Raw genomic sequence first — 26,809 nt, forward strand, 5'->3', positions numbered from 1 at the left:
TAAATGCATAATTATTCTATTCCTTAAAGAAGAGGCAACCAAGATTCCCTGCAATATGAGATTTTACCACTGTGGCTTTTGTATTTTTCCCTACTTCCTTCTTAATACAGTCTATCTTATTTGCCCTTTAAAATGCTACTGTGGAAACAGACATCTTCAATGATTTATCCACAATACCTAGATCTGTTTCCTGAGACGTTACAGTCCAATTCCATCAATGTGCCCGATAAAGCAAATAGACACTTCTGTTTGAAGTTTTTTTTAAACCTTTCACTGTTGTGAGTGACACCTACAATTACTAGAACATAAAGAGACTGAGAAAAATGATCTTTCCCCCCATTTCTTTACTTTGTAACAGTACGATGTATAAAATAGTATCAATGTGAGCTTCCCATTTTGTTTCTTTGAGTATTTCACACAGTAACAAGTAAGAGAAAAATATTTTGAAAAAAAATTAGAAAGATAATAGATGTGCAGCACCTGCACAAGGTGCAGGAAATACAGAATACTGGGTACTAGTAAGATATTTTACTAGCACAAAATACAACCCCAGCTAGTGTGCTTTTTATTCTTGCAAGGCTCTTTCTACAAAAATGTATATTAACATTTGATACAGTTAAGGATCAGTATAATAAGTCTAAGTTTACTATCAAGACTGCAGTTTCACAGTTTGTTCTAACTTCAGAGTACATTCAAATCGATATTTTGTAAATTGGGAATGATGTGACAGTTATGAAAATGCTTCAGTGACTACTTCAACATAAGGTTTATAAACACTCACGGTAGCTATTTTTTCAACATATGTCTTCATGGTTTTCATAATTATTTTTCTGTCCTATCCAAAAGAAGAGGGAGAAACATTAGTAAGCCTTTGTCAATAATTTAATAACTAAGTTGCTATTTGCAGCTTCTTTATACGAGTTTAATTTCAGATCATTTCTTAAAAAGAAGAAATTACTATTATAAGCATTACTTTTGCAACTGAGACTGTGAAATGTTAGACCCAAATTCTATGGCAAGACTCAGCACAGTAGAGAAACCCTGGGGTTTTCTGCAAGATTGGGCTGGCTTGGGGGAGAACTAAGAAAGAGCAGCTGTTATCAAATTACATAAAGGTAAAGGCTGCTTGCCTAATGGACATCCCCTAGCTCCTGATTTCCTGCTGTGTACAGGAGAAGGTCAGTCTGCCAATCCCCCCCATTCCTAGATAGTCAGTTCACTGTGGCACAACTCCTACAGAAAACCAGAGGGAACTCTTATCCCACATACCTCAACTCCCCCTCTAGGGCAGACATCTGCTCAGTAAGGCTCCTAAACTATGCATCAGCAGGGGCTCTGTTCTAAAGGGGCTTCACTAGGAGCATATCTTCCAAAAGACTTCCTCTCCGGCCTTCATTTTGGCCCTTCAGCCACTGCTCTGTCCCTTTTTACCATTCTACTTAAGGGCCATGCCCTAGCAAGGTAGGTAGACTTAAATTACAAGTTCATTTAAAAAAAAAAATATATGTAACTTTATTTCTTTTCACTTAAGGTATGTCTACATAGCAGCTGGGAGCACACTTTCCAGCACAGATAGTGCACTAAAATAGCAGTGTAGCTTCTATGGTACAGGCTAGCTGCCCAAGTACAAGCCCACTCAACCACCCAGTACATACTTAGATGGTTAGCCTGAGATGCTGCTGCGGCTACATTGAGTTAGTGCACTAAAAAGACCAAACAGAGCTAGTATATGTCCATTTACCTGTGCTGAAAAGCACACTCCCCGCTGCTGTGTAGACATACCCTTACATGGAAGGTTCCATGTAAATTTCTGAAAGCACTCCTTACACCCCTAACACTTAAAGCAGAGCGGGTAAATGCTATCCCTTACATAGCTTGACATATCATCAACTCTTGAAGGAGAAACCCTAAACACCAGTCTTGGCAAGCAGAGAAGCCTTTCAGTTAATTTATAATTTTAAGCTTTTGAAGTTTTTACATTCTGAAGTTAAACATGTTTTACATTATGAGCTTCTTTACCATTCTTTCCCCACCTCCAAATTTCCTCCAGCTACAGGAAATCTAAGGGATAGATACTGAGGGAACTGTAACACATTCAAAAAGTTAAAAGCACTATCTGGCGGCCTCCATAAAAATTATTATTTTTTTTTAAAAAGGAGTTTTGCCATTGTAAAAAATTGTGTGTGGCCATTTCCACCCTCAAATACAGAGATTACATTTGCTAATAGGTCAGGGACACGTTTGGCCCATTTTCATGCATGCTCTAACAAAGTAATCTACACAGGATAATTGCACTAGTGCAAAGATCACGGGAAAAACCAATACACAGCAGCCTCGGACACAAACAAAATCAAAGTTTCCAACAACAGCAGAGCCAATTAATAACCTATGGCATAGGGGCGTGTAGGCTAAAGTGCTTACTGTACCTTGGGTGTACCATGCCATAAAGCATGCATGGCTACACGGGCTCCATCATGTGTATGTGCCAGGTAGATTACTGCTTCTCTGATTGCTTCAATCATTTCCTGAGGAAGAAAAAATAATTAGGGGATTTGTTTTTTGAGAAGAGTCTTAGAGAAGAGATATATATTTTGCCTGTAACCCTGTGAACACTATCACTGTGCCTGGAGCCACACTCTTGCGTTGCGCTGGCCTATGCAATTGGCATCAAAAGGATCCTAAAGACGTAGAAATTTCTTTGACCTAGTCTACATGTAAAAGTAAAGTCGACCTAGCTACATCGCTCAAGGCTGTGAAAAAATTTGAGCCCTGTGCAACATAGTTCATTTGACTTAACCGCACTGTAGATGAAAGTAGGCTGACAGAAGAATTCTCCCATCAACCTAGTTACTATTTCTTGGAGATGGCTTACCTACATCAATGGAAAAATAATTCCATCAACATAGGAAGCATCTGCACGACAGTGGCATTGCTGAAGCGCAGTAGCTGTGTTGATGCAGCGTAGACATATGCTTAGACTTCCCCTCTCAAAACTGTAATCACAAGCATGGTGGTGACTGGAAAGGAGTTAATGTGTTAGAACCTCTGTAGGTTCTTAAGTCAAGAGTCTGAACATCTTGGTATAGGATGTGAAAAATTTCAAAGGAAGGATGGGCAGGTGGGCAAGCAGCCATTTATATAGTATGGCCCTGCTCCTGCACCAATAAAGTCTTTGCTGTAGACTCCAGAGTGTAGACTCAAGACCTACTGTCACTTTTAGAGAACCACCACTGCAAGTAAGTTACCTTTGGACCAACTATTAAAGAATCACTGCACACTTTCAAAAAGACATTCATTTCAGTTATTATGGGAACTGCTTTTTTAGTTATTGCAAAATTTATTGTGAAATCTCATTAAAAATATTTGTTGTACACAATGGGACAAAATATTGTTTTATTGTGAGAATGCATAGTAACCATGAAATTACTAGAGACACATAGTGGCTAAGGTAATATCTTTTAATGGACCAACTTCTGCGGTTGAAAGAGAAAGAGTGAAAGAGTGAAAGAGACAAGCTTCTGAGCTACACTGAGCTCTTCTTCAGGTAGAAGAGCTCAGTGTAGATCGAAAGCTTGTTTCTTTCACCTGAAGAAGTTGGTCCATTAAAAGATATTACCTCCCCCACCTTGTCTCTATAATATCCTGGGATCACCACAGCTACAAACATCAAATTATTATGCATTACTGACATATATCTTCATAGGTAGAGAGAAACTTCCAATCAAGATGACAACGCTCATGTACATTAAGGGACTTCAACCTAAGTATACGTGTAATAATGAAGGATAAGAGTACTTCTTGTTGCTATAAAAATTCCTAAATAGTATATTTTTGTAATTATTACTCAAATAAATTATTTGAATGTTTGTTTTAAAAAGATAACCTGCAGCAAAATAAAAATCAGGATATCCTATCAATAAGATCCTTGTTTAAGGTTGTCACCTAACACAAGATAAAGAGGCTTATCACCATAATTTTAATGTTTAATAACTTTTTGGTATTTGTTTCAGATCTCCAAAGCACAGAATCTTCAAGAGTCAGGCCAGTGTTTCAGAAGGAAGGAATTAGTGAATTGCTACTTCAGGAAACCTAAAACACAACACACAAAAAACCCAGCAAAAACACGTATGTGCTGAATATCCCACCTAGTTCACTATCTGGGGCATTTAACAAAACTCTAGTTACTTAATAAAAATTAATGCAAGAAATTAAAACATTTATACTTAAGGCACTTTAGAAATACTTACAGATCTTTGTTTTGGGAGAGCATGGATGAAAAAGTCCAAAAATACTTTATGTACCAGTGAGTGCTTTATCACAGCCTCCCTGTGTATCAAGAGGAGTGGGGGGGAAAGACAAGAAAGTCACACACCCTTTCAAAACACACAATTTCATTTCCTCTGGTCTAACTGTAGCTAGCAGTTATCTGTCTTATGATGCAGAAAATATTAGGATGCTCTTTCAGTTCAGGAAATCAGTCAGAGCGAGGAAGAGAAGTTACAACCAGCAGCCCTAATGAGGCATCAGCTAAGTGTCATAGACAAAGTATTCTTAGAGGCAACAACAAAAACAGTTCTTTTGAAGTGTGGAGGAGTCAATCAAGAACTGCACTTTTGCACACCTTGAGGGATGTTTTTTCAAGAGACCATTGGGTCAGTCTGCCTGATTCTCCTTTATAAAGAAATACCAAGCTGCTTAATTCTGTAGATTGTTTCCTTTTTTAAAAAGGCTGTAGTATAAAATATACCTGGAATTTACAGAGTTTTTAATGAGAACTGCATGAATTGTCTTTTGATAGGCTAGTATGTGAGAAATATTATACACTGATTTAGAATTCCTAGTGGGTGGAATTACAGTCAGTCACTATGGCTGCAGTAGTAAATGTGGCTGAACAGGAAAGCAAACAGTATTTTTTGCACTGTGACCACAATATCCCCCCATCCCCACACAATTTGCTCTGATTGTCATGTCTTGTCTTCAGAAAGTTATTTGCATCCTTACTTTTGTGCCACTGGGGTAAGAATCTGTTTCATTTCATCCATAATGGCCTCTTGCTTTTCAGGATGAGCCTCTAATACTTTGTCCAGTGTAGGGTGAACTGGGGACTGAAATGAAAACACCCCACACCAGGTTTAAATTATTACTGCTGCTTTTCAGGTTCTAAAGAAAAGTTTTCTTCATCATCCATTCACAATTTGAGAAGGAAAAACACCTCACAGTATATGCAACAACCTTCATATCTTAATTTAGTTTTGTGTGAGTTTAAACAAAATTAAGTTACACCATTTTAAAGATGCCAAAAACAGTTATAATTTAAAAATTAAACAAAAGCAAACAAACTGATCTACACTTCTACACTAACAACATATACTCCCAGACATTCACAACGTTGTCAGGCATTACATGGGGAAATAAGAGACTCAGCCAAAGGCAACATGCTAAGTACGTATATTGATGTGCCTTTCTCCATTTAAGATTTCAAAGCATCAGTGCTAGGCATGGCAACACATCAGTTGGATTATAAATTACTATCCAACAGAACAGAAAGAGGAAACCTCCTGGAATTTTCCTATCCAAGACTATGCTGGTCCATCAAATATGAGAGACTTGATAGCCCATCAATTCACATTGGTAACTATTCCAAGAGAAGCTGCTCTTAGCAGAGCCAGGTGATAAAACAGAATATTCCACTGACCAGCATCTCATTAAAAGGAAGGGGAAAAAAGAGCTGGAAGTCTTTATTAAGGAATATGCTATAAATCATTATGAAACCAAAGCTTTGAAGAACTCACGTCTTGCAATATTAGGATTCTTGGCTTCAGAAGAAAGTGAAATGATTTTCCAGGTCAGTTGTTAAATCTGGTATCTGTACAGAGAATGGACTCCCACACCCTTAAGTCTGGAAACATTAGAATTCCTAATAAACCTTTTTATCCCGTGACACTTCATCCAGTGCTCCTTCTCCAACATGTACATTTGTTACTTTTGTTTCCACATTAGGATAAAGAAAGTAATTACTGCAATTTGAAAACATAAGGGCAAAAATACTGAATTTCAAACTAAGAACACACTCACAAATGTTGCACGGGCAATTGGGGGGGAGGGAAGAGACAAAAAAAATGTATACTGCATTTTTAATTTATATATCTTTAGGGTTCGTTTTATTCCCAGCTAACATTATGCATTCATAGCCAGGGGAAATTTTGCACATCTCTGATGATGCAGCAAAAGATTTTAGTAAAACAAATAAAAAGATGATTTGTCAAGGGAAAATAAATCCTATTAGCTCAGAAGACAAGTTGTTCTTAAAATTTAAATGTATCTGAATCAGAGTAGTAAATGCAAGTGGTAATTTTTCTTTATATTCAATATATTTGTGTCAGGAAGCAAAATCTCTCTCAAATGTTATTTTCTAAATGCTTGGCTATTTGTGGTTGACTTTTTCCACTCCAGGTTAATTTACAGACTTCACATTGAACAATTAAAAGGTTACTTTTGTCACTTACATAATAGATTTGGTGTTGAATAGGATGATGGGGAAGACAGTTAAGTCAACGAGGGATGAGATTTTCAAAGGAGCCTGAGGGATTTGGGTGCCCAATTTATTTATGCTCCTTTGAAAAACCCCAGCCTAAGTTAAATGAAAGCAAAAACCCACTAATACATAATGGAAATGTGCGTTAAACATGAATCTGAAACATGAAAAAACAAGTTTACAGGGGGGCTGTACTTCAGGACACAAATTAACTTAAGGATAGCAGATAAGGGCATGACACAGCAACATCATGAATAAAATATCATAGACAGAAGCGGAGGAAGGACCAAACGTTACCTTATAAACTTGGAACGTGTTCCCGTAGAGCTCTTCTGCTAGCATGATCCTTTGCTCCAGGATGGCTTTATCATTGTATGCATACTCTACCACGGCAGATGCTTCAGAATGGCGGAGCATTTTTTTTACCTCACCTTTAAAGCTTTTAATTATTTCTGCAACTTGTGGTTTTGTTCTGTACCATGTGTAAAGATGGACACCGAGAGAGACAGGAGATTAGGGAAAAGGGATGGTATTAAATATATACATTTCCAAAAATAAAGCTGAGTGATTAAGTAGTAGCACAGTAATACAACAAAGACAGGCATCTACACCTGGGACCTTAACCAAACACCTACTATGAAAATACAATTAGAAACTGAACAAAAAGCTCATGTCTATGGTGTTAACAGTAGCTCTGCCATTGAGTCCCCCTGAGCTTCCCACTAGTATCCACAGATATGAAGGGAGCCCACCGTCAGTTAATACTACTTCAAACGTCATTAACTGCAACTTAAAGTCTCTGCTTGGAAGTGTGTGCACAGAATAGATATGCTGACTTGGCGTGTTAACCATCTAAGTCATCTGGTGCCTATAGGTGGCTGTGTCTTGGATCCATCTAGGCATTCTCATCCAACCTTGTGTTTCTCTGTCAGCTCTGCAATAGCGTAGAAGCAGAGAGGGAAGGGTGTGGAGTACATGGGCCATGCCTACCCTACAGGTGTCATAGCTAGTCAGCATAACCTTGTGTGCAAATGCAGATTACAGAGATAGAAGGTGGCTTTCTGTCACTGTAGGAAACCTGCCCGAGTGATGATAGCTAAAGCAATGGAAGCATTCTTCCATCAACCTAGCTGCATCTATATCAGAAGTTAGGTCAGCAGAGCTACATGGCTCAAGGCATGGATTTTTCACACCCATCAGCCCTGTAGCTATGTCAACTTAAGTTTTAAGTCTAGACCAGGCCACAGCTAAGCTCCATAAACCTAGCTGATCTAGCTGAAGGGAACAGAAGAAAAAAATGATCATTGACAATCTGTCCACCAGAGCAAGACAAGGACAGACAGAAAGCTCCTTGTTCCACAGTAAAGGTGCATGTTTATTTTAGGAGACTTCGGATAAACTCTGTGGCGGGGGCAGGAGAGGGGGAGACATGACATTTTTCTGCACTACTGTAACCTTGACAAAGGGAAGGGCATATCTTTGTAGGACTTTATAATACATAAAAAAAGGGAAGGCTTTGAGTGTGTTTTCCCCCCCACCCTTTTTCACTTGTAGTCTTTTTTTTTTTTTTTATTTGCTGTCCAGAATTTCTGAGAAGAGAGAGCCTACCTGGTGACAAGGGGACTGTATTATGGACAGCAGGTAGTTCGCAATCCTCATTCCCAAATACACTACCAAGATAATTTCACATGGAGGAGACAGCCTGGGCCAAAGCCATTATTCACAATACACAGATTAATAATAAAGAAGTACATGCACATTCCAAAATTAACAATATATGCAAGGAAAAAAAAAAAAAAGAAGAACTGGTTTACTTCTTCATACCCACCCATACATAAGAAACTTCTTTACAATATTTCTGGAATATTTGGATTTGCTCAATTCTAGTAGGCTATCTGGGGAGGAAAAGAAAAAGAGCAGTTTTTATCACCCCTTGAAATCGCATGTTTGTTTACTTTCCTACAAAACAAAACTAAAAGCCATTGCTCAGTGACCTACTGCACCCAAGCAGGAATTAATTTATGAGAAAGTGACACCTAAAGAGAAAAAAGTAACTCAAACGTGTGTACCAATAGAGTTTTGGGAGGAAAGAAGTACATTAAGGAGAGCTACATTATACAAAATAGTGCTAACTTCCAAAGCAAATACAATATAAAAGGGAAAAATACCTTTTAATTCTTCGAATGTTTCTTGCCTTTGCTTGTCATTGCCATACCGAATGAAACACTGGATAACTCGAGTTGAGTCATGTGCAAATGCCATCTGTAACATAAACATTTTTATTATCCCAGCTTTTTGCATGACTTTACGTGGAAAAAGTTTAAAATAAACACATTTACTCTGTTAAGAGTATAGTTTTATGCAGCACATAGGGATACTCTGGGAAACAGACGCTATATAAATAAAATACATTATAAAGAAACAAGTTTTAAAGTAAGTGTAGTTTTAACGGTTTTCATTGCTCCAGTATTTCTTTACCAAACATACATTACAGTCAATACTAGCTACTGCAGGCAATGGAATGTTTTGTGATCGTTTGTAAATATGTACCAAAAATACTGAATATTTTATTGACTGGAATAGCCCCATGAGATGCACAGCCTGTTTTCTTGAGACTCTCACAGGGACAGCAGTCACGCAGTCTCACCCTAGCACATGACAATATGATCAGGATGCTCAATCTAACACAGCAGGCAGCACCAAGCAGCCAAAATTTCAATTCACTTTAAAACCCAACAGCTGACTATGCTTCACTACACTACACAGCAAACATACACACCTAAAGAGTGACGTTAAAAATAATGAGACTGTTAGTATTGAAAATGTAATGGTAGAAATGTGCACCAGGGCATTAACTTTGTGTAGGTTTTTTAAAAGAATCAATTGCAAAAAATCCACTACAAGTACAACTCTTACTGAAACTGCAAGTTAACCAAAGTTCACTTACATCCAATGGGAATTTTACAGATTAGAATGCTGGTGGGCTAACAAGTCCCCTTTTAAACCAACTGATCAGCAAAGTTTTCCTGGCACTATTATCCTAAAAGACTGGGAGCACAATTTCTTCATTCACTGAAACCTTGTTCTATATCTGGATATTTTCAATGTCCCCTGGAGCTTCTGGATAAACAGGGTTGTACTGTATGGTTCACAAGGTCATTTAGTGCAACACACTTATTCACTATTCATAAAAAGGGGTTTATCAACTTGCCCACTTTGATTTTTAATTACATTTGTTACTGTATTTTTCTTACAGTTTTAATTTTCCCCTGGAGCAGTTTATGTAGTTCATTTATTAGCTTCTCTCGCTTCTTCTTGTCACAGTTTTTCCTACAAACAAAAACAGACAAGTAGGAGACTCTTAGATCAGAAAGCAGCTTTTTGGAAATACAAAATAACTGGAAGTCATGAGCTAGAAAGCAAGAAGGCCAAATTTTTTTTTTTAAAATGAGCTCCCACAATGGGTACCCATTTATGAAAGTTCTGGCCAGAAGCATAAGTATATTTCACTCACTCAGGATAAGGGCAGATTATAAAATTTCAAAGAGCCTCAACCAGTGAGACTAAGGTCCTGAGCATTTTACAGGATCAGGCCTCAAATTATCTTAATCGAAATGATCTCCCCTGAATTTATGCTCATTTATTATTATTGTACATTTTTACCAAGATCAACCCAGATGCCTCAAGACTATTTCTACCATCAGTCATCAAAATGTAACTTGAGACCTCCAGAGAATTCTAATTCAAGCTAATTAAATTATAATCTATTCATGGAATTTACATGGAAGAAATACAAGCATACACATTCATGAAGGTACCAAGACAGAATGAGCAACGCTTCACCACTGCATGAGTACTAATTAAAAAGAACTGTATGAAAGAAAACATAATAGAACCATTATTACCTTCTCACACTTTCCCATATCTGTTTTGATTTGATGATTACGTCATAATTTGTTTTGTCATTAAGTTGTCTGCTCTGCTTTAATTCCTTCTTTTTCCTTTTTAAATCATTCCATTTAGGCTTCTTAGGTACAGACCCTGATGATAAAAACAAAACATTGTTTATAACGAAGTAATAGTCAACAGATTGGGAGGCAGATCCTCAACTGGTGTCCAATGAAGTCAGAGCTATGACAACTGAAATGATCCGAGGATCCACCCCTGACTGCCTAGCTAGCTAATCTGAAAGGGTTAATACATACTGAACACTTGGGGTGGGATTCTCAAGGGGATTTGGATATACAACTAAAGAGTGCAGTTAGGTAAGACCAATATTTGGGTGCCAGTGGCATTCACAAAACCCCTGCTCAGCTGCTGTAGAAGCCTATGTTTTCACTGATAAAATCATGCCTAATTCCTGGTGGGATGGGGATTCACAACCTCCACCTACAGGTACTGATCCAATAAACGTGCTTAGAGGCTGCTTTAAAGCACATCTGTCTGACTGGGCTCTACACAAAATGAAGGATGTAGTGATGGTGGTCAGTATTCATTAGAGCAGGGACTGGTACCTTGTCTCCCACTTCCCAGGTACAGTCCGCAGCTCTCTGAATATCAAAGCATTCATACAAAGTGGAATGTCTTCAGTAGGACAGGTTGAGAGAGATCCACTACAGAATACCCCAAAACTCATTTATTAGGGAACTCACCTGGGAGGTGGGAGACCTGGGTTTAAGTCCCTACTCCAGCTCAGCCAGTTGGCAAGTGGAGATGGTCTCCCACATCCTGGGCAAGCGTTCTAGCCGCTAGGCTATTGGGCTCTTCTTGAGCCCTGGCTGAAGTGCCTACTCCAGGTGAGAGTTCACTGCTGTGAATCATGAGTGGAGGGAGGTGCCATCCCCTGGCCTGGATTTAAGCGCCTAACTCCTTTTGAGGAGTAGGGCTTAGACCATACCCCGTCCTCTGCATTTCCTATTGGCTAGCTTAGGTGACTCCACCATCAGCATGCTGACTTTTGTGAATCCCTCTTTTTACGCACCTAACTTTCCCCATGCATTGTATAAGGAATCTGGCTACCTAATTTTGGGTTGTGAATTCCGCAAGGAGGCAGGTAGTCTAATAGTTAGGCACTGTAATGCTCAGTTGTAGCTCCCTTCGTGAACTGCATCCTTGGTGACTTGCTAGGACTGGCAGCTTCTGCCTGGGAGATATCAGATATTGGAAGAGCAAGACAACTGCCAGATTATTCTGAAAGCTTTGACAAAGGATAGAGGTAAGTTAAAGTCTTAATAGGATGAATTCTGACCCAGAATGCACCTACAGCCCCTCTAGTAACTTTACATCAGAATATGGCTCAACATATCCCCCCTTCTCTCCTCACTCCCCATCCCCCAAAAAGTGGGAGAGTTAAATTTTTTTTTTAAACGAATATAACTTAAATCACAAATTTTTTGTGATATCTTAGATAACAAGGACTATATGCCCACAAAAATTAAACTTGGTGGGGTTCTTGCCTTTCACATTCTTGAGATAAACTATCAGAATTCAAAAATGTTGTGCTAGAAAAGAATACATTCCCAACTGCAAACACTACATCTGCCTCTGATCAATACCATTGGCACCCTCCTTTTATGATGGAATGTAGATAAAAAATAAACATTAAAAAGAGGAAAAACGTGAAACTAAAGGCCACAATCAGTTTCTGAGCTACTGCCCTCTAATAAATGACAACTGTTCTTATACACAGATTTTGTCTCTTAAAATTTGTTCCTATTAACATGTTAATGTCTTCTACTGGAATCTGTTCAAGAGGTTTTCAAGTACATAAAGCACTAGAGGGGAACAAAAAAAGATTCTCGACAGATGAGTTCATTTATAGATTTAAGTATATCAGCTCTAACAATTACTCACTGCGACTTTATATGTAAAGCCTTCTTGCATGTTTAATCCTTTCAGTCAGTGGGATTCATTAGGAGCTTTTACTATACAGTGGCTAAAGACTGCTGCACAGCAAGATTATTACTTTAAAAGGATTCTTCATATGAGATGTCATAAATGAACTTTAAGGTACAGAAAAAGTTGACTAATGTTTGCTTTTAGCTTTAATCATCTCGTAGCAAAATTAATCACTATATACAATACAGATTCCCCGAAGTGAAGAGTCAGGGGGCAAGGCATGCTAACTAGCACTGTGCAATTGAAGCCCAACAGAATGGATGAATTAAAAGCGCTCTCTCAAGAATAAATTGTTTAACAGTTTAGCACTACACACTTCATTTTTCTCCAATATACCAACCCTTCCCTTTTTTAAAGGATTGTAATTTATGCAAGGTATTTTAGAATCAGTTTATTTTTTAAAAAATGAAGTGAGCAAATAAGAGAAAAGTTAACAGAAAACCGGTCAGTCTCTTGACATAGTTGGTGAAAACTGATGTTTTGCTTGAAATCTGAATGACTCCAGAGCAAGACTGGAGGCTTACAGTTGTTTTAAGATAAAATCCATTAAAAAAACAACATAACTCTGATTTAATTCGTCCACTACCTCTATTTCTGTAAAGTTTTCAAAAGATACAAGTATTCCCCAAACTAAATCAAAGTTAAAACAGTGAAAAAACTTACAAAACAGAACTTTAATGTTATCGTACGAGCTTCCAGTTTCCCTCAATTATTAAGCCACACTTAATTTGTGACAGCCCTTTACATGCAGAACTGTACGTCTGCTGGGAAGCAGCAATCAAATGACAGCTCTCATTAAGAGACACCAGAACCAGAGAGTTATGAAACTATTAAAATAGTGACAGAACTAAATATTTACTAAAAAGTGTCTGTATATACACATACACAGAAAAATAAATTTACAAAAATGGAGAAACATCCAGTACATAACACAGATTTAACTGGTGAATAAATGCTACAGGCCTATAGACCAACAGTATAAATGGAGAATAAAAACCTTTGTTCTTCCAGTTTTGGCTACCATTGTTAGAAGCATGATAAAAGATAAAAACTCATGATTTTTACATTTTGATACCAACACCAGTGGTTAGTCAGCAGCTGGTGCTCTTGTACCAAAGGGGGAGTTGGGGGTTGTCTTTCCTCAAAAGGAGACCATCTCCAAATCGCCCCACTATTCATACCGTCTTTATTAGATCTGTGTTGAAGGTTGAAAGGCAGATGACAGAGAGTCACAGCTTTAATTTAGTCATGTAATACTTGAAGTTCTCTTTGTCACTACAAACTATTACCTATCAGTTTATGCCACCATACCAAGAAATTAGCCAATAGGTTTAGTTTACTGGTGGACTACCTATGTTAAACTGGAATTTTCACTGCCACAGACTGTGGGTCATGTGACTTGTCTAGTCATCAGTTTAAACTGGCGGAAATAACATTTTCCATTGGAAGTCCAATAGAGTGTTATGGAGAAGAATTTTTTTTATAGTTAGAGTTTTATTAGTATTAGAAATACCATGGAAGTTGGTGATAATATAGGAGGGTATTGAAAAGAGCAGTAAGACAATCCTCCCCTCCCTCTATATTTCCAGTGCAAGCAGCTTGGTTCCACATATATTTATGATCATGGCTATCTCAAAATTTCTACTATGGGGTTCTCAGTACAACAGGTACATAGGCATGACCTAGTTACTTATCTCTATGGTGATTACAACAGAGAATAGTCAACTCGTACAGTTAAAAAGTTTATTATACAATCTCACACAATTCAAGGCAATTATAGCATAGCCCTGATCCCACTTAAATCTATTAACATATTTTAAAATATATATTGTTGAAAGAAAATAAGCTTCCATTTTATTGTAAGTATACTTTACAGAGGATATATCTCTTCTGAGAAAAAAGTAAAAAAACAAAACCAAACAAAACAAAAAATACAATATACTCACCACCCTCATTATCCTCCTGGAATTTTCTCTTCCTACTGAACTTTTCTGGTTGCTGCTTACTCTTGAATTGTTTCACACTAGTCTTACCAAGTTTTTTGTTTCCTTTCTCAGACTTCTTGGATCTGAATTTAGGCTTTCCTTCTTCACCTCTTTTAGTAGAAAACTTCTTTGGTGGACCAGAATCTATGCACAACAAAAAGAGAATTAGAACGGATATTATTTTCAAATTTCATTCACTATTAAAAGTTTTAATAATTATTTTGTAACAATTAGATTACACATAATACACCAAAATCCATGCATGCTGATACAGAATAAAAATGATTCAGATTCTGAAAAGCCCCAAGCATTCTTACTAATCTATAACAAAATTTTATATTCCTCCCACCTAGCCTTTTCATCATAGCCTTATGATCCCTCTCCTAGTTTTGCCCTAAATCCTCCATATAGATGTAATGCAATACCAAAGGTGGAGAGAGGATAATTCTAAAGGAACAAAGGCTGCCTTATTTGTAGTAAGAGTTTCACTGCCTCCGAAATCTAAGGCCCCAGTCCTGCAAACACTATTTGAAGAACAAAAGTAGTCTAATTGGTATAATGTGAATGGATGCACATTAGTTTCTCTCTGGCTTGTATCTGGTGGCTCTAGATACAAGACATGGTAATTGCTCACTCTTAGATGCTTAGAAAACTTCCACCAATGAAAGCAGCCAGGCATAAATGGCATAAAATGGCTAAACGTTTTGTGTGATGGTTGCAAAGCAAATTGTGGTAAACCAGCACACCTTCTAAACCAGGAGTGGGCAAAGTACGGCCTGCCGGCTGGAAGCAACCACCACCACGTTCCTGGGGGAGCGGGGGCAGAGAGCTCCGTGTGCTGCACTTGCCTGTGGGTACCTCCCCCAAAGCTCCCACTGGCTGGGAACGGGGAACCGCGGCCAATGGGATTTTCGGGGGAGGTACCCACAGGCAAGTGCAGCGCACAGAGCTCTCTGCCCCTGCTCCCCCAGGGACGTCGTGCTGGCTGCTTCCTGGAGTGGCATGGGGCTGGGGCCAGGGCAGGCAAGGAGCCTGCCCTGGCCCTGGCGCGCACTGCTGCCACCCCAGAGCTGCTCCAGGTAAGCGCCCCTCCTGCCCCCCGCCCTCCTGCCGCACCCCAACTCCCTGCTGCATCCCACACCCTTCCTGCTTCCCAACCTCCTGCCCTGAGCCCCCACTGCATCTCGCACCCCTGCTGCACCCCAACGCCCTGCCCTGAGCCCCCAGCCCACACCCCAACTCCTTGCCCTGAGCCCCCAGCTCACATCCCGCACCCCAACTCCCTGCCCTGAGCCCCCAGCCCATACCCCACCTCCCTGCCTGCACCCCAGCCCCCTCCCACATCTGCACCCCTCCCCCCTGCCCCTCCCACACTCTGCACCACTGCCCTGAGCCCCCACCTCACTGTGCACCCCCTCCTGCACCCCAACCCCATTCCCTGAACTCCCTTGTACACCCCGCACCCCTCCTCTGCCCCAACCCCTTGCCCTGAGCCCCTTCCTGCACACCGCACTCCCTCTCTCACCCCAACCCCTTGCCCCAGCCCTACATTCACGGCCCTGTAAGCAATTTCCGCACCCAGATGTGGCCCTTGGGCCAAAAAGTTTGTCCACTCCTATTCTAAAGGGCCAGTTTGACACCAAGGACAGCAAAATACAGGAATACAACATATATACATTTTAACAGAACAATTCCTCCTCTTTTCTGTTTATTAAAAGCCTCTAGAAAACACTTAAAATATCTGTGGTATTCAGGTAAGTGACAGCATAAATTGCCAGCAAGTAGGCACTTAGAACACTGCAAGAAAGTACAGCGATCTTACATACAACTCATCCTCTCAGCTGCACAATTAGGTTGTTTTGATCCTTTTTTGTTTTTTTTTAAACCGAGGCTATGCCTACACTGCGTACCTGTGCCGCTGTAAGGTCTCCTGTGTAGCCACTCTTTGCTGGCAAGAGAGAGCTCTCCTGCCAGGAAAATAAAACCACCCCCCAACAAGCGGCGGTAGCCAACAAAGAGCTATCCACTCCAGCACTTTTCATCAGTAAAACTTTTGTCGGTCGGGGGGTGGGGGTGTGTGGGGTGTGTGTGTTTTTTTCAATGTATGCTTCCTGAACCTAATAAAGGACTCTGTTCTTGCTAATACTAAATTATTCATGTTATTTTCACAGTAAAACAGCTTTAATTAATTAATGTGCTATCTGGTGAGAATACTGAATATTTTCCCTCTCGCATTTAATACAAATAGGCAATGCACAAATGTGAAAGTGAAGAGACAAGCACTAGCTTGAGCTATAGTTTCCTGAAGTACCTCAATCCTATCTTATTGCAATTTTCTTATTCCAGTTGTGAGAGATTCTCTTAAGCAGAGAATGCAAAGTGACCATATTCTTCAGCATAGTTGGCAATTTGGAAAAACTTGGACTAAAAATGAGAACATTTTCGATTTTAACCCAATATAGTATTTTAGATCAGATTTTCAAAGCTGAAGGGTTTGCACCCTTAACCCACTTGCGCCATCTTAGCTCATTTTCAATATTATAGTTAAGGTATTGTTCATAAGATTAACCCACTTATGCAAATGAATTTGAGTTTGTTGTACCTGTTGCATTCTCCACCCTTCAGTAAGAACAGTTTTATGAAATATTATTCTTTGCAGACTTACCATTGTCTTTTTTAAATTTATGTTTTCTTTGTGGTGCTTTTCCATTTTTCCCCATAAATCTCTTTTTACCTTTGGCTTCCATAGCAGTGACACTGAAATATAGAAAGAGAGGCACAACTTACTGGAGACCATGAATGGATGCGTCTGTTTTAGTTCAAGAGCATTATGACACCTCTAACTTAAAAAAAAAAAAATCCTTTGTCATAAGCTATATGATAGAACAGACAAAAGAAAACAAGTACTAAAAGACTGTGGCACTAATTCATAATTTTGTATCTCTAACTTTAAATTTATAATGAGAAAAGTAATGTTTCCCATTTCTCTTGTAATCATTTGTGCATCTGATTACCAAACCAGGTTAACTAAGATTACAACTGCTTGACTAAGTATCCCATAATGTTCATATTAAATGCCATTCTCCCTCCTGCCAAAAATTCTCCATTTTTAACAGAAATGATAAAATGTTATCACTAACTGAGAATTTTTGAATATTTTTGTATATCAGGCTGAACACTAAATGAATGCTATGTTTTATCACTGGGAAGTTCTGTTCTTCCATTTTTTAGGGAAACATTATCTATTTTCACTCCTAAAGATCCAGAACCTGCTATTAGATACAGAATGGGGGCAGAAGTAAAAGCAAATTGTATATGAAACCTTGTTTACTAAATGCTTATTATTTGCACGGTGCCCAAGAGTACAGTAGGCACCTGAAGGTCTCTGCCCTGAAGAGCACAGAATTAAGTTAAGACTAACAAGTTAGGATAAATGCAAATAGGGAAGTGAGAATAGGACAAGGACACATAAATAAAGCCTCTCTATCCTGCAATCATTAATGTGTGCACTGAACTTTAAGCATGTGAGTAAGGTTACGCACACAAGTGTTTACAGGACTGGAGCCTAAAAAAGTATGATACACTTAGAATCGTAATAAGTACTTATTCTAAGCTCAAAAATAATACAGCCTCTCTCCCCCATCGAATCCAACCATTGAATCTGTCCAAACTAATCCTGTTGGGGCTGCTGCACAAAGCCCCGAGGAGGGGTGTGAAGGAGGAGAAAGCGGAGCCCTGCTGGACAGGTGCAGGAGGCCGTGCCCCATACGTAGGGGGCGGCCCCGAAGAAGCCAGGCACGAACGGCGCCGAGCGGGGTATGAAGGCGCGGCGGGGGTGACAGACTCCAGCGCCTAAGGGCTTTGCGAGCCCGGAGGCAGAGCGTGAGGCCTGGGCTGTACCTGCCAGCCCCAGTTCGCCCCCGCCCCGAGCTCGCTTCTGCGGGCCCGGGCGAGGCGCAGGAGTTCAGTGCCCACAGCACAGGCCCGGGGCGCGGCCTCACCCGCCAGACGGGCCAGGCGCAGCGCGTGGAGGAGTTTCTCAGCGGGCCCTGTCCCCTCACCCGCCCCCGCGAGGCGGGCACCCAGGGAGCCCCACGGGCGACCCCAAGATCCCTTTAGCGCGGTGGGGCGGGGCCGGGCCTAGCAGGGAGGTCGCCGGGGCCGGGGAGACCCACCCGCGACCCCCGCAACGGGCGGCTCCCCGCCGCCGCCGCCGAGCCCCCCTCGACCGCCGGCCCCCGCTCACCCAGACACGCGCGCGGCCCCGGCAGACTCCGCACGCAGCCCTGCTTCCCGGCTAGCGTGCTTGGGGATGGGCGGGCGTCGCCGGAGCGTTCCCCATTGGCGAGCCCAGCGGAAGCAGCGCGACAGCGTCGGAGCGGGCTGCCGTAAAGCAGCAGCAAGGGCTGAGGCCACCACAGCCGGGGGGGCGTTGGGGGGCTGCGGGGCGTCCGCGCCAGGGTGGTGCGGCGAGGCCAGGCCCGCCGCGCTCCCGTGGGCCATAGGCGGGGTGCGAGTTCCCGGCCGGGCAGGGGCATGTTCTCAGCGGGGGGCTCTTGGCTCCCTGTTGAGAAACCCGCCTCTTGAAGACACGCTGGGGCGGGGCTGCTGCTGCCTGCCCCCCCCGGGATAAAGTAGTAAAACAACCCAAGTGCGGGGAGCCTGTCTCCCAGCTTCCCACCTGCGCAGAGACACAGTCTCTGGCTTGGTTTTGTGCCCGTGGTTAGTGCCCGTCTGGTTCCACTCACTGCATCGTCGCTTTGGGCCTGCCCGGGAGCTGACCTGAGGCTGGGTCTCTTTGCCCTGGATGGTTCGAAGAACCCTTTGAACATCGCCATTAAACCACAGAGTATTTTCCTGTTGCAAGGTGTGCCATGCTGCAGTGGGCCTGTGATGGGCAGTGCTGGCCTACATGCAAAATCTAAGGAGTTTAATTTCCTCACATTTGACTTTAGGTTCTTTTTGTCTAGGTTTCTCTTTAAAAATAAATCTCCTCTAAAAGATCACTGTTTGAAAGTGCTCAGGTCTGGTGCAGCTCCTCCCATGATAGTGCTGAAGTTAATTATACTGTAGCGGGTCACCTCAGGTTTTGAACCAGCTGTTGTGTGATACTTAAAGTGAGAGTAGGCTTTTCCCCTTGCGTGTTCCAAAACTAGCACTTCCAGGAGCAATATTCAAGTTAGTGAAAAGCTGCTTCTTTAAAACGTGTCCCATATATAATATGTGGGAAGATAAAGTTACTCATGCAGTTTTAGATTTTAGCTACTTCTTTGATTTCCCTGAACCTTGTATACTTAGTATCTTTTGACTGATCAGGAGGCCACTGCTAAAGTATATCTGTATTATTATGATGCAGGGATTTGTATTTATAGGTTTTGAGCTATAAAGCCGTCAATGGGCCTATAAAGTCCGTGCATCTCTAAGCCCACCCCCTAACCCCTTTGTGCCATACTGCCACAGTTACAATAAGTTGCCCCCTTGTTTTAAAAAAAAAAAAGTTGCTAGCAGGGCATTCTCCTGAACTTTGGAATTCACTCACCCACTTAAGGCTAGGTCTTCATCCCCAGCTCCAGCTGTTTTGTGTTGCAAAGCAGTTGGTAAGCTACCTTAAAGATGTAATTAAGGATTCCCCTACACCAGCCTATCATCGTGAACATGTAGAGGTGTGGAAAGTCTGTGAGTGAGAGAGATTTTGGTCCCTGGTTATCTCAGGGTGGGATGGAAAGGTAGCTTAGAGTTACCTTCCCCACCCCATGCTTAGCACAACTCAGCATTTAGCTCTCATTTCAAAATAACCCAGATCTGTTGGCCAGAAGGACACAATGAAAAGTTTATCTTCCCTCTTTCCCCAAGACTGGGATTGTACACTGAGGTTTGGGAATTGTGGCTGGAAAGGAACGTTTTATTCTCTTCCTGGTTTTATGGAGGCTTCTGCCTTTATTTTTGTTTGTATTACTTTGTTTATATTTTTAATATATGGCAAAGGCATCTAGAGCTCTGCTTTGGAGGAGGCTATAGACTACTGTAACTGTATATTATCCAGGATAAAAGAAGTAGGTGATAAAGAAATGCATCCCACACTTAAGAGAAGAAGAAAATAAGTTATATAGCAAGCAGATATTTCCCCAGTTTTACTGAATTTTTTTGTTTTACAGATTCACCAATATTTTCATTTTAAAAATAGATTTCCAGTCCAGAGGTAAGAGAAATTAATAGAGGAGATAGTGATGGGACTAGGGTCCAGCTCTCTGCCTTCTGAAATCAATGGCCAAAAAACACCAAGCCCACCATTTAATTCAAGAGCTGCAGGCTTGGGGCTACAGCAGTAGTTAAGTATAATTTTAGAAATGGATGTACTGTAAAATGATTAGTAGTAGTTATGTAATATCACAGATTTGCATACCACTTTACAAACAGAGCTGTCTTGCAATCCACAGATATGTGAAACAAGTAATTTTTTTTCACTGAACATTTGCTTCAAAAAGTGTATACTTCTGCCTCTAAAATTAAAAATGTGTATTCTCTGGATACCTGCTGACACAGCTCCCAATTGAGTGCCCCCCTCTCAGCTATTCACTAGACTTTCGTGAGGGGAATCCAAATCTCTGGATTGCTAGCTGTATGAAGTCTCCAGAGTCTGACTGGATCCCAACCACTGCCCCGTCTTGTGGTCTCTAGATATACTCTCAGGGCACAGAGCCTCTGTCTGCCACCCTTTCTAGAGAGCTGGAATCTGTTCCCATGGCTCAGTGCTGACCCTGCAGCCTTCCTCATAGCTTAAATACACCCTTTCACAGAACTCCACCCAAAGGTGTGAGCCTTCTGGGTTACAGTTTAACTCTCGTGGGAGGCATATGGTAGTTGTGAAGTTTTGTAGTGTTGTCCTGGGAGGGACCTTTGTCAAGTGACATCCTGCTCAGTCTCCTCAAGTGATCACTGATCCTTGCCAGATGACTTTGTTAGCCAAAGTGACCTCTCCCCTGACAAACCAGTTCTGGACAGAAGGCAGCTTTAAAGTGCTTCCTTCTTGACTAGAGAACAATCGAGATTTAACAATCCTGTATTGCTAGGCCTTTGCCACTACCCCTATTGGAATTTCAGTCCAAAATGGAGGCAAAAGAATAACAGAGAAGACAAAAGGCTGTAACTTCAAAATGTGGTTTGCAGCTTCTTAAGGATACATATAGAGTTTGTAATCTGAGACAGAATTTATAAATTGTGTGGCTGGAATCCCCAAATGACCACGCATATACCCATCACTGCAAACCAGACCAAGAGTGCTTCAGAGAATGTATAAATGTTCATGACCAAACAAATTACGGCATGAGGTTTTCGGTCACAATTTCAGGGGGTAGGATCCACAAAAGAACGTTAGCATTTCAACACTGAGTTTTGCAGTATCTAATTTTTAGGTGCCTAGATAATCACAGGAACAACACTGCGACCTACAAAGGCTGAGTTAGACGTCTAGGCTACTATACAATGAATGGGGAGAGATAGGTACCTTAGATGGTGATCCACAAAACCAGCATGCTAGGCAGGGAGCTGCCTAAGCTAGCCAGTGAGTGCTGCTGATGAGAGGGGTGTGTGCTAAGCTATGTCCTTCTCATAGGAATAGGTGCCTAAATCTGGGCTGCAGGGAGGAGCCTATCCCTGCTCGCAATTCACAAACTGGGGAAGATAGGCGTTCGGCCACTGAAGTCACACATGGAGCCCAAAACAAAATGGAGGCTCTCTATTATAGCATTTAGCCTTGGATTGTTAGGATAAATTTGTTGGCCTGATTATCCTAATTGTGAGTTCAACTGTAAAAAGTATGTTGAAGTTCATAACCTATAATAATACCTATTGATGGGAAAAGGTACAAAAGGGAGAGAAAGATTGAATTAGTCTAAACAAAAAGGGCTACTGACATAACTCAAGGACTTTATTTGATAACTCAAGGACTTTATTTGATAAATAAGAAAATGTGGGTCTAGAAATCAGTGAACCAAAATTGGTGTGTCAGAAACTAGTCCTAATTGGACAAAATAATGAGGGTATGGGCTAGTCCACCCATCAGTCCCTTTTTGGGTCCTTACATAAACAGATTTTGGGGGTGAGGGAAATATGGAAGAACGGAGATGCTACTGGAGTGAGCTTCACCATTGTGGGGGCCTTGGGCGGTAGGTATAAGAGGCCGGGGAGGCTAAGACTCCCTAAACTTCGCTCCGGCCTTCCTTGGAGTGCCACTGCCGAAAGGGCTCCATCCCACCTGCCCCTGTGGGGGCCATGGCCCCACTCCTGGCCCCTGGTCCCGACTGCATCTCCTGGGGGGGAGGGGGTTATGACATGAAGTTTGCAGACCACTGTGTTAAATTTTCAAACAAGCTCCTCTGTGCTTTATCCCATACTGTCTCTCACACCTGAAAGGACCCCACAAATATCTGCAAAATTAAAGCATTATCCCCCTTCAAATCTTTCCTTAAAACTCTCCTTTTCTATCATATCTACAAAAACCTTGACAATGGTTATAGGCTGCTGGTGTGCTGAGACCACTACTTATGGTGACCCATACTGACTCATTGTTTTCTTTTACCCCCTGTGCATGAATCTCTTGTCTTATATTTAGTTTATAAGCTTCTTAGGGTAGGGACCCTCTTTTAGTGCTGTGTTTATATAGCATCTAGCAAAATGGGGTCTGGTCTATGACTAGGGCTCCTACAGAAATACAAAAAATAAATCCCTAATAATAAATACTATATGCCACCAGATGGCACCATTATCTCTAAAATAATATACAGATGGTTGGCTCTTTGAAATGTCAAAGTCAGATCTGTTTCAGTTGATAGGAGGAGTTAGAGATAGCTATGTCACTTCCAAATGTAAAAGGATCCCATAGTCATACATGCAACTGTCATTATCCTTGCTTCATCATGGTAGCTATGAAATAAAGACAGAGTTTCACAAATACTTCTGCAATATGAGTTATAAATATAACTGACTACAGAAGTGATACAAAGAGACAGACACAGATATTAACTTAATGGGGGAACTTGTTCTGTTACTAATATTGGGGTTTTTTTTTCTATTATTTTTGTCACCAAGAAACAATTTGCAAAACATTATTCCTTTTGAGGAACTGCTTGAGCTGTAAAAAAAAACCTACCTGTTAGGTGAAGTCACTCTCTTTTTTTTAGAAAGAGAACTTTTAAACAAAAAGGGCTATGTGTAAAGTTTTATTATTATTCTTCTAAGGTCAAGAAAGGGAGCAAAACTTTAAGAGGATCTTCACTGTTTAAACCCAGGGTGTCATAACACATTATTTGGATTGCTGACAAGTTGCCGATGTAACCCTCAGGATCACACGTTTGGGCCTAATTCTTATGAGGCCCAATCCTACCCTGAAATATTTCTTCACTGGCATTTCTGGAACCATCTGAGAGCGCAACTATGTGTTGAGCAGATTGGACCACTTTTCTGAGGGATGGCCTCAGTGCTCTAGCTGTTTTTTCCCCATCTATATACAGTACTAACAGCCTTTATTTTTTAGCCCCTGTTTAAAGTAGTACCTACAGTATTTCATTACCATGGAATTGTATCATGAAATGAGTGCACTGGCAGATTTTGAGAGGATCTCTTACTGTTTGACAGACCAGAAGTTTGGTTTTTTAAATCTGGCGTGGTCTGTGTTTTTGGAGTTACACAATTACTATATGTTAATTAGAGGGAGGTGCACGCTGCAAAGTTTGGCTCCCTTTATAAAATCTAGATCTGAACTTCCCAAAAATTGGTTGAGGGTTGGAGCTAGAATTCCAGTTCAAGCCCCTCCCTAATGTTAAATATACAATTCTCTCTCTAATGTCATGCACTGTCTCTAAGGGTCAATTTCTGTGATGGACTGAATGCCTTCAATTTCCATTTATATTATTTCTCAGCATCTCACAGAATTGCACTCTTAGTTATAACAATGCTTCTGAATGTTCCCCCACTCTACCCTTCTCCATTTTCCTTTCTACCTCCCTATCTGTTTTAGAGGGAAATGGTAAATATTTAAAAAGAAAATATAGGCAAAATATCATCATTTAGATGTCTCGCCACCTGGTACATGGGCACAGTTAGGTAGTTATCTTAATGACATTAATATTGAAGGTGCACAAAGACTAGCTTGAAGTCATGCTGAAAATAAGGCACAATTTCATAAGCTCCCACCACAAATGTCTTGCATCAAAGTGTCATACATTTTCCTCTCGCATGTTCAGTATATGAGTGAAGAAGTCTCACCTCCCCAACACATTGACACACATTGCTTATTTCTTGTCCAGAACAATGACTATAGCATTACATCTCAAATAGGAACGAGTACTGCTACGTAAAGTGTCATTGCTATAATTGGACACCAAACAGGTCCCTTCCTATTTTGCATACACAAATGAGTGTTTGTATGTTTGGGTATCTTACAGGCAAAATGTAGATACTTTTTTTTTTAATATATAGTCCGGAATCTTTGATTAAAACATTTTCCAAATTAAAGGAGGGAGCTGGTGTTTGGCCTGGGGGGCGGGGCGGGAGGGGAGGAAATCTGTGAGACCTGCTAAAGTGACAAAAAGGGAAGTGCTCTGCATTGCTTGAAAGACCTCTTGCACATGATATTATGAGCCTAAGTAAGGGTATGTCTACACCACGAAATTAGTTTGAATTTATAGAAGCAATTTTATACAGACCATTGTGTGTGTGTCCCCACTAAGCGCATTAAGTTGGCGGAGTGCTTCCACAGTTCTGAGGCTAACGTCGACTTTCAGAGCATTGCACTGTGGGTAGCTATCCCACAGTTCCTGCAGTCTCCACCACCCATTGGAATTCTCGGTTGAGCTCCCAATGCCAGATGGGGCAAAAACATTGTCGTGGGTGGTTTTGGGTACATGTCGTCAGTCACCCCTCCCTCCATGAAAGCAATGGCAGACAATCGTTTCGCACCTTTTTTCTGTGTGGGCATCATACTGCTTTCAGCAGATGGTGCGGTAGGTCAGCAAACCATTGTCGTCATCCACCGCTTCTGCTGCAACTCTGCTCTCCTGGGCGTCTCCCAGGCCGCTTTCGCTGCAACTCTGTTCAGCTGCTCTTGTCTCGCCATACCACGGCAAGCGTGCAGCCTGCTCAGCTGCTGTGTCCTGGCAGCAGATGGTGCAATAGGTCTGCAAAACTGGTCATCCAACCACTGCTTCCCCTGTAACTCTGCTCTCCTGCAGACACCATACATACCACAGCAAGCATGGAGCCCGCTTAGATCACCATGGCAGTTATGAGCATTGTAAACACCTCGCTCATTATCATGCAGTATATGCAGAACCAGAACCTGCAAAAGCAGGCGAGGAGGCAATGGCAGCGTGGTGACGAGAGTAATGAGGACATGGACACATACTTCTCTCAAAGCACAGGCCTCGGCAATTTGGCCATCCTGGTGGCAATGGGCCCGGGAAACAAGCACAGACTGGTGGGACCGAATAGTGTTGCAGGTCTGGGATGATTCCCAGTGGCTGCGAAACTTTCAAATGTGTAAGGGCACTTTCATGGAACTTTGTGACTTGCTTTCCCCTGCCCTGAAGCGCAAGAATACCAAGATGAGAGCAGCCCTCACAGTTCACAAGCGAGTGGCAATAGCCCTCTGGAAGCTTGCAATGGCAGACAGCTACTGGTCAGTCAGGAATCAATTTAGAGTGGGCAAATCTACTGTGGGGGCTGCCCCTTAATGCCATGGCTCATGAAGCCGTACATACACAGGCAACCTGGACAGTAATCAGGAGCTGTTCAACTGTAGGCTGAGCAAGTGCAGAATGGTGGTAGAATGTGCATTTGGATGTTTACAAGCGCGCTGGCGCAGTTTACTGACTCGGTTAGACCTCAGTGAAACCAATATTCCCATTGTTATTACTGCTTGCTGTGTGCTCCACAATATCTGAAGAAGGGGGAATGTCCGGGTTTCAGCAACGCGGACACAGGTAACTAACCGCTTTCATGTTCTCTCCACAGGTACTAATGCGGAGAGTGGACCAGATGATACGTCTGAGGGAGGGGAGCAGAAGGAGACTCCGCTGGTTGGAAGGCATGAGATGCACTGTCCTGAGACGGGGGGTTCCACAACCACCACTCCCAAGAGAAGGAGGCGGGTGGTGGTGGTCGGGGACTCTCTCCTCCGGGGGACTGAGTCATCTATCTGCCGCCCTGACCGGGAAAACCAAGAAGTCTGCTGCTTGCCAGGGGCTAAGATTCGCAATGTGATGGAGAGACTGCCGAGACTCATCAAGCCCTCGGATTGCTACCCCTTCCTGCTTCTCCACGTGGGCACCAATGATACTGCCAAGAATGACCTTGAGTGGATCACTGCGGACTTAAAGGATAAAGGAGTTTGAGG

The 26,809-nt window shown here is 41.6% G+C and overlaps 1 protein-coding gene across 1 annotated transcript in view; it reads right to left on the reverse strand.

Moving 5' to 3' along the window:
• Nucleotides 1-18,821, reverse strand: part of PUM3 (pumilio RNA binding family member 3) — a 38,873-nt gene extending 20,052 nt beyond the window's left edge. Inside the window, exons 1-12 of the mRNA XM_074953303.1 lie at nucleotides 18,665-18,821; nucleotides 17,084-17,175; nucleotides 14,380-14,562; nucleotides 10,441-10,576; nucleotides 9,790-9,865; nucleotides 8,704-8,797; nucleotides 8,364-8,430; nucleotides 6,833-7,007; nucleotides 5,002-5,105; nucleotides 4,248-4,326; nucleotides 2,427-2,525; nucleotides 782-835 (exon numbers count right to left, since the gene is read on the reverse strand). Coding sequence (XP_074809404.1) covers nucleotides 782-835; nucleotides 2,427-2,525; nucleotides 4,248-4,326; nucleotides 5,002-5,105; nucleotides 6,833-7,007; nucleotides 8,364-8,430; nucleotides 8,704-8,797; nucleotides 9,790-9,865; nucleotides 10,441-10,576; nucleotides 14,380-14,562; nucleotides 17,084-17,165 — 1,149 coding nt within the window. The 5' untranslated portion in view covers nucleotides 17,166-17,175; nucleotides 18,665-18,821. The remainder of the gene's footprint in view (nucleotides 1-781; nucleotides 836-2,426; nucleotides 2,526-4,247; nucleotides 4,327-5,001; nucleotides 5,106-6,832; nucleotides 7,008-8,363; nucleotides 8,431-8,703; nucleotides 8,798-9,789; nucleotides 9,866-10,440; nucleotides 10,577-14,379; nucleotides 14,563-17,083; nucleotides 17,176-18,664) is intronic.
• Nucleotides 18,822-26,809: the final 7,988 nt, after the last annotated feature.

Source organism: Natator depressus, chromosome 5 (genome assembly GCF_965152275.1).
Source record: "Natator depressus isolate rNatDep1 chromosome 5, rNatDep2.hap1, whole genome shotgun sequence".
Classification (NCBI taxonomy): Eukaryota; Metazoa; Chordata; order Testudines; family Cheloniidae; genus Natator; species Natator depressus.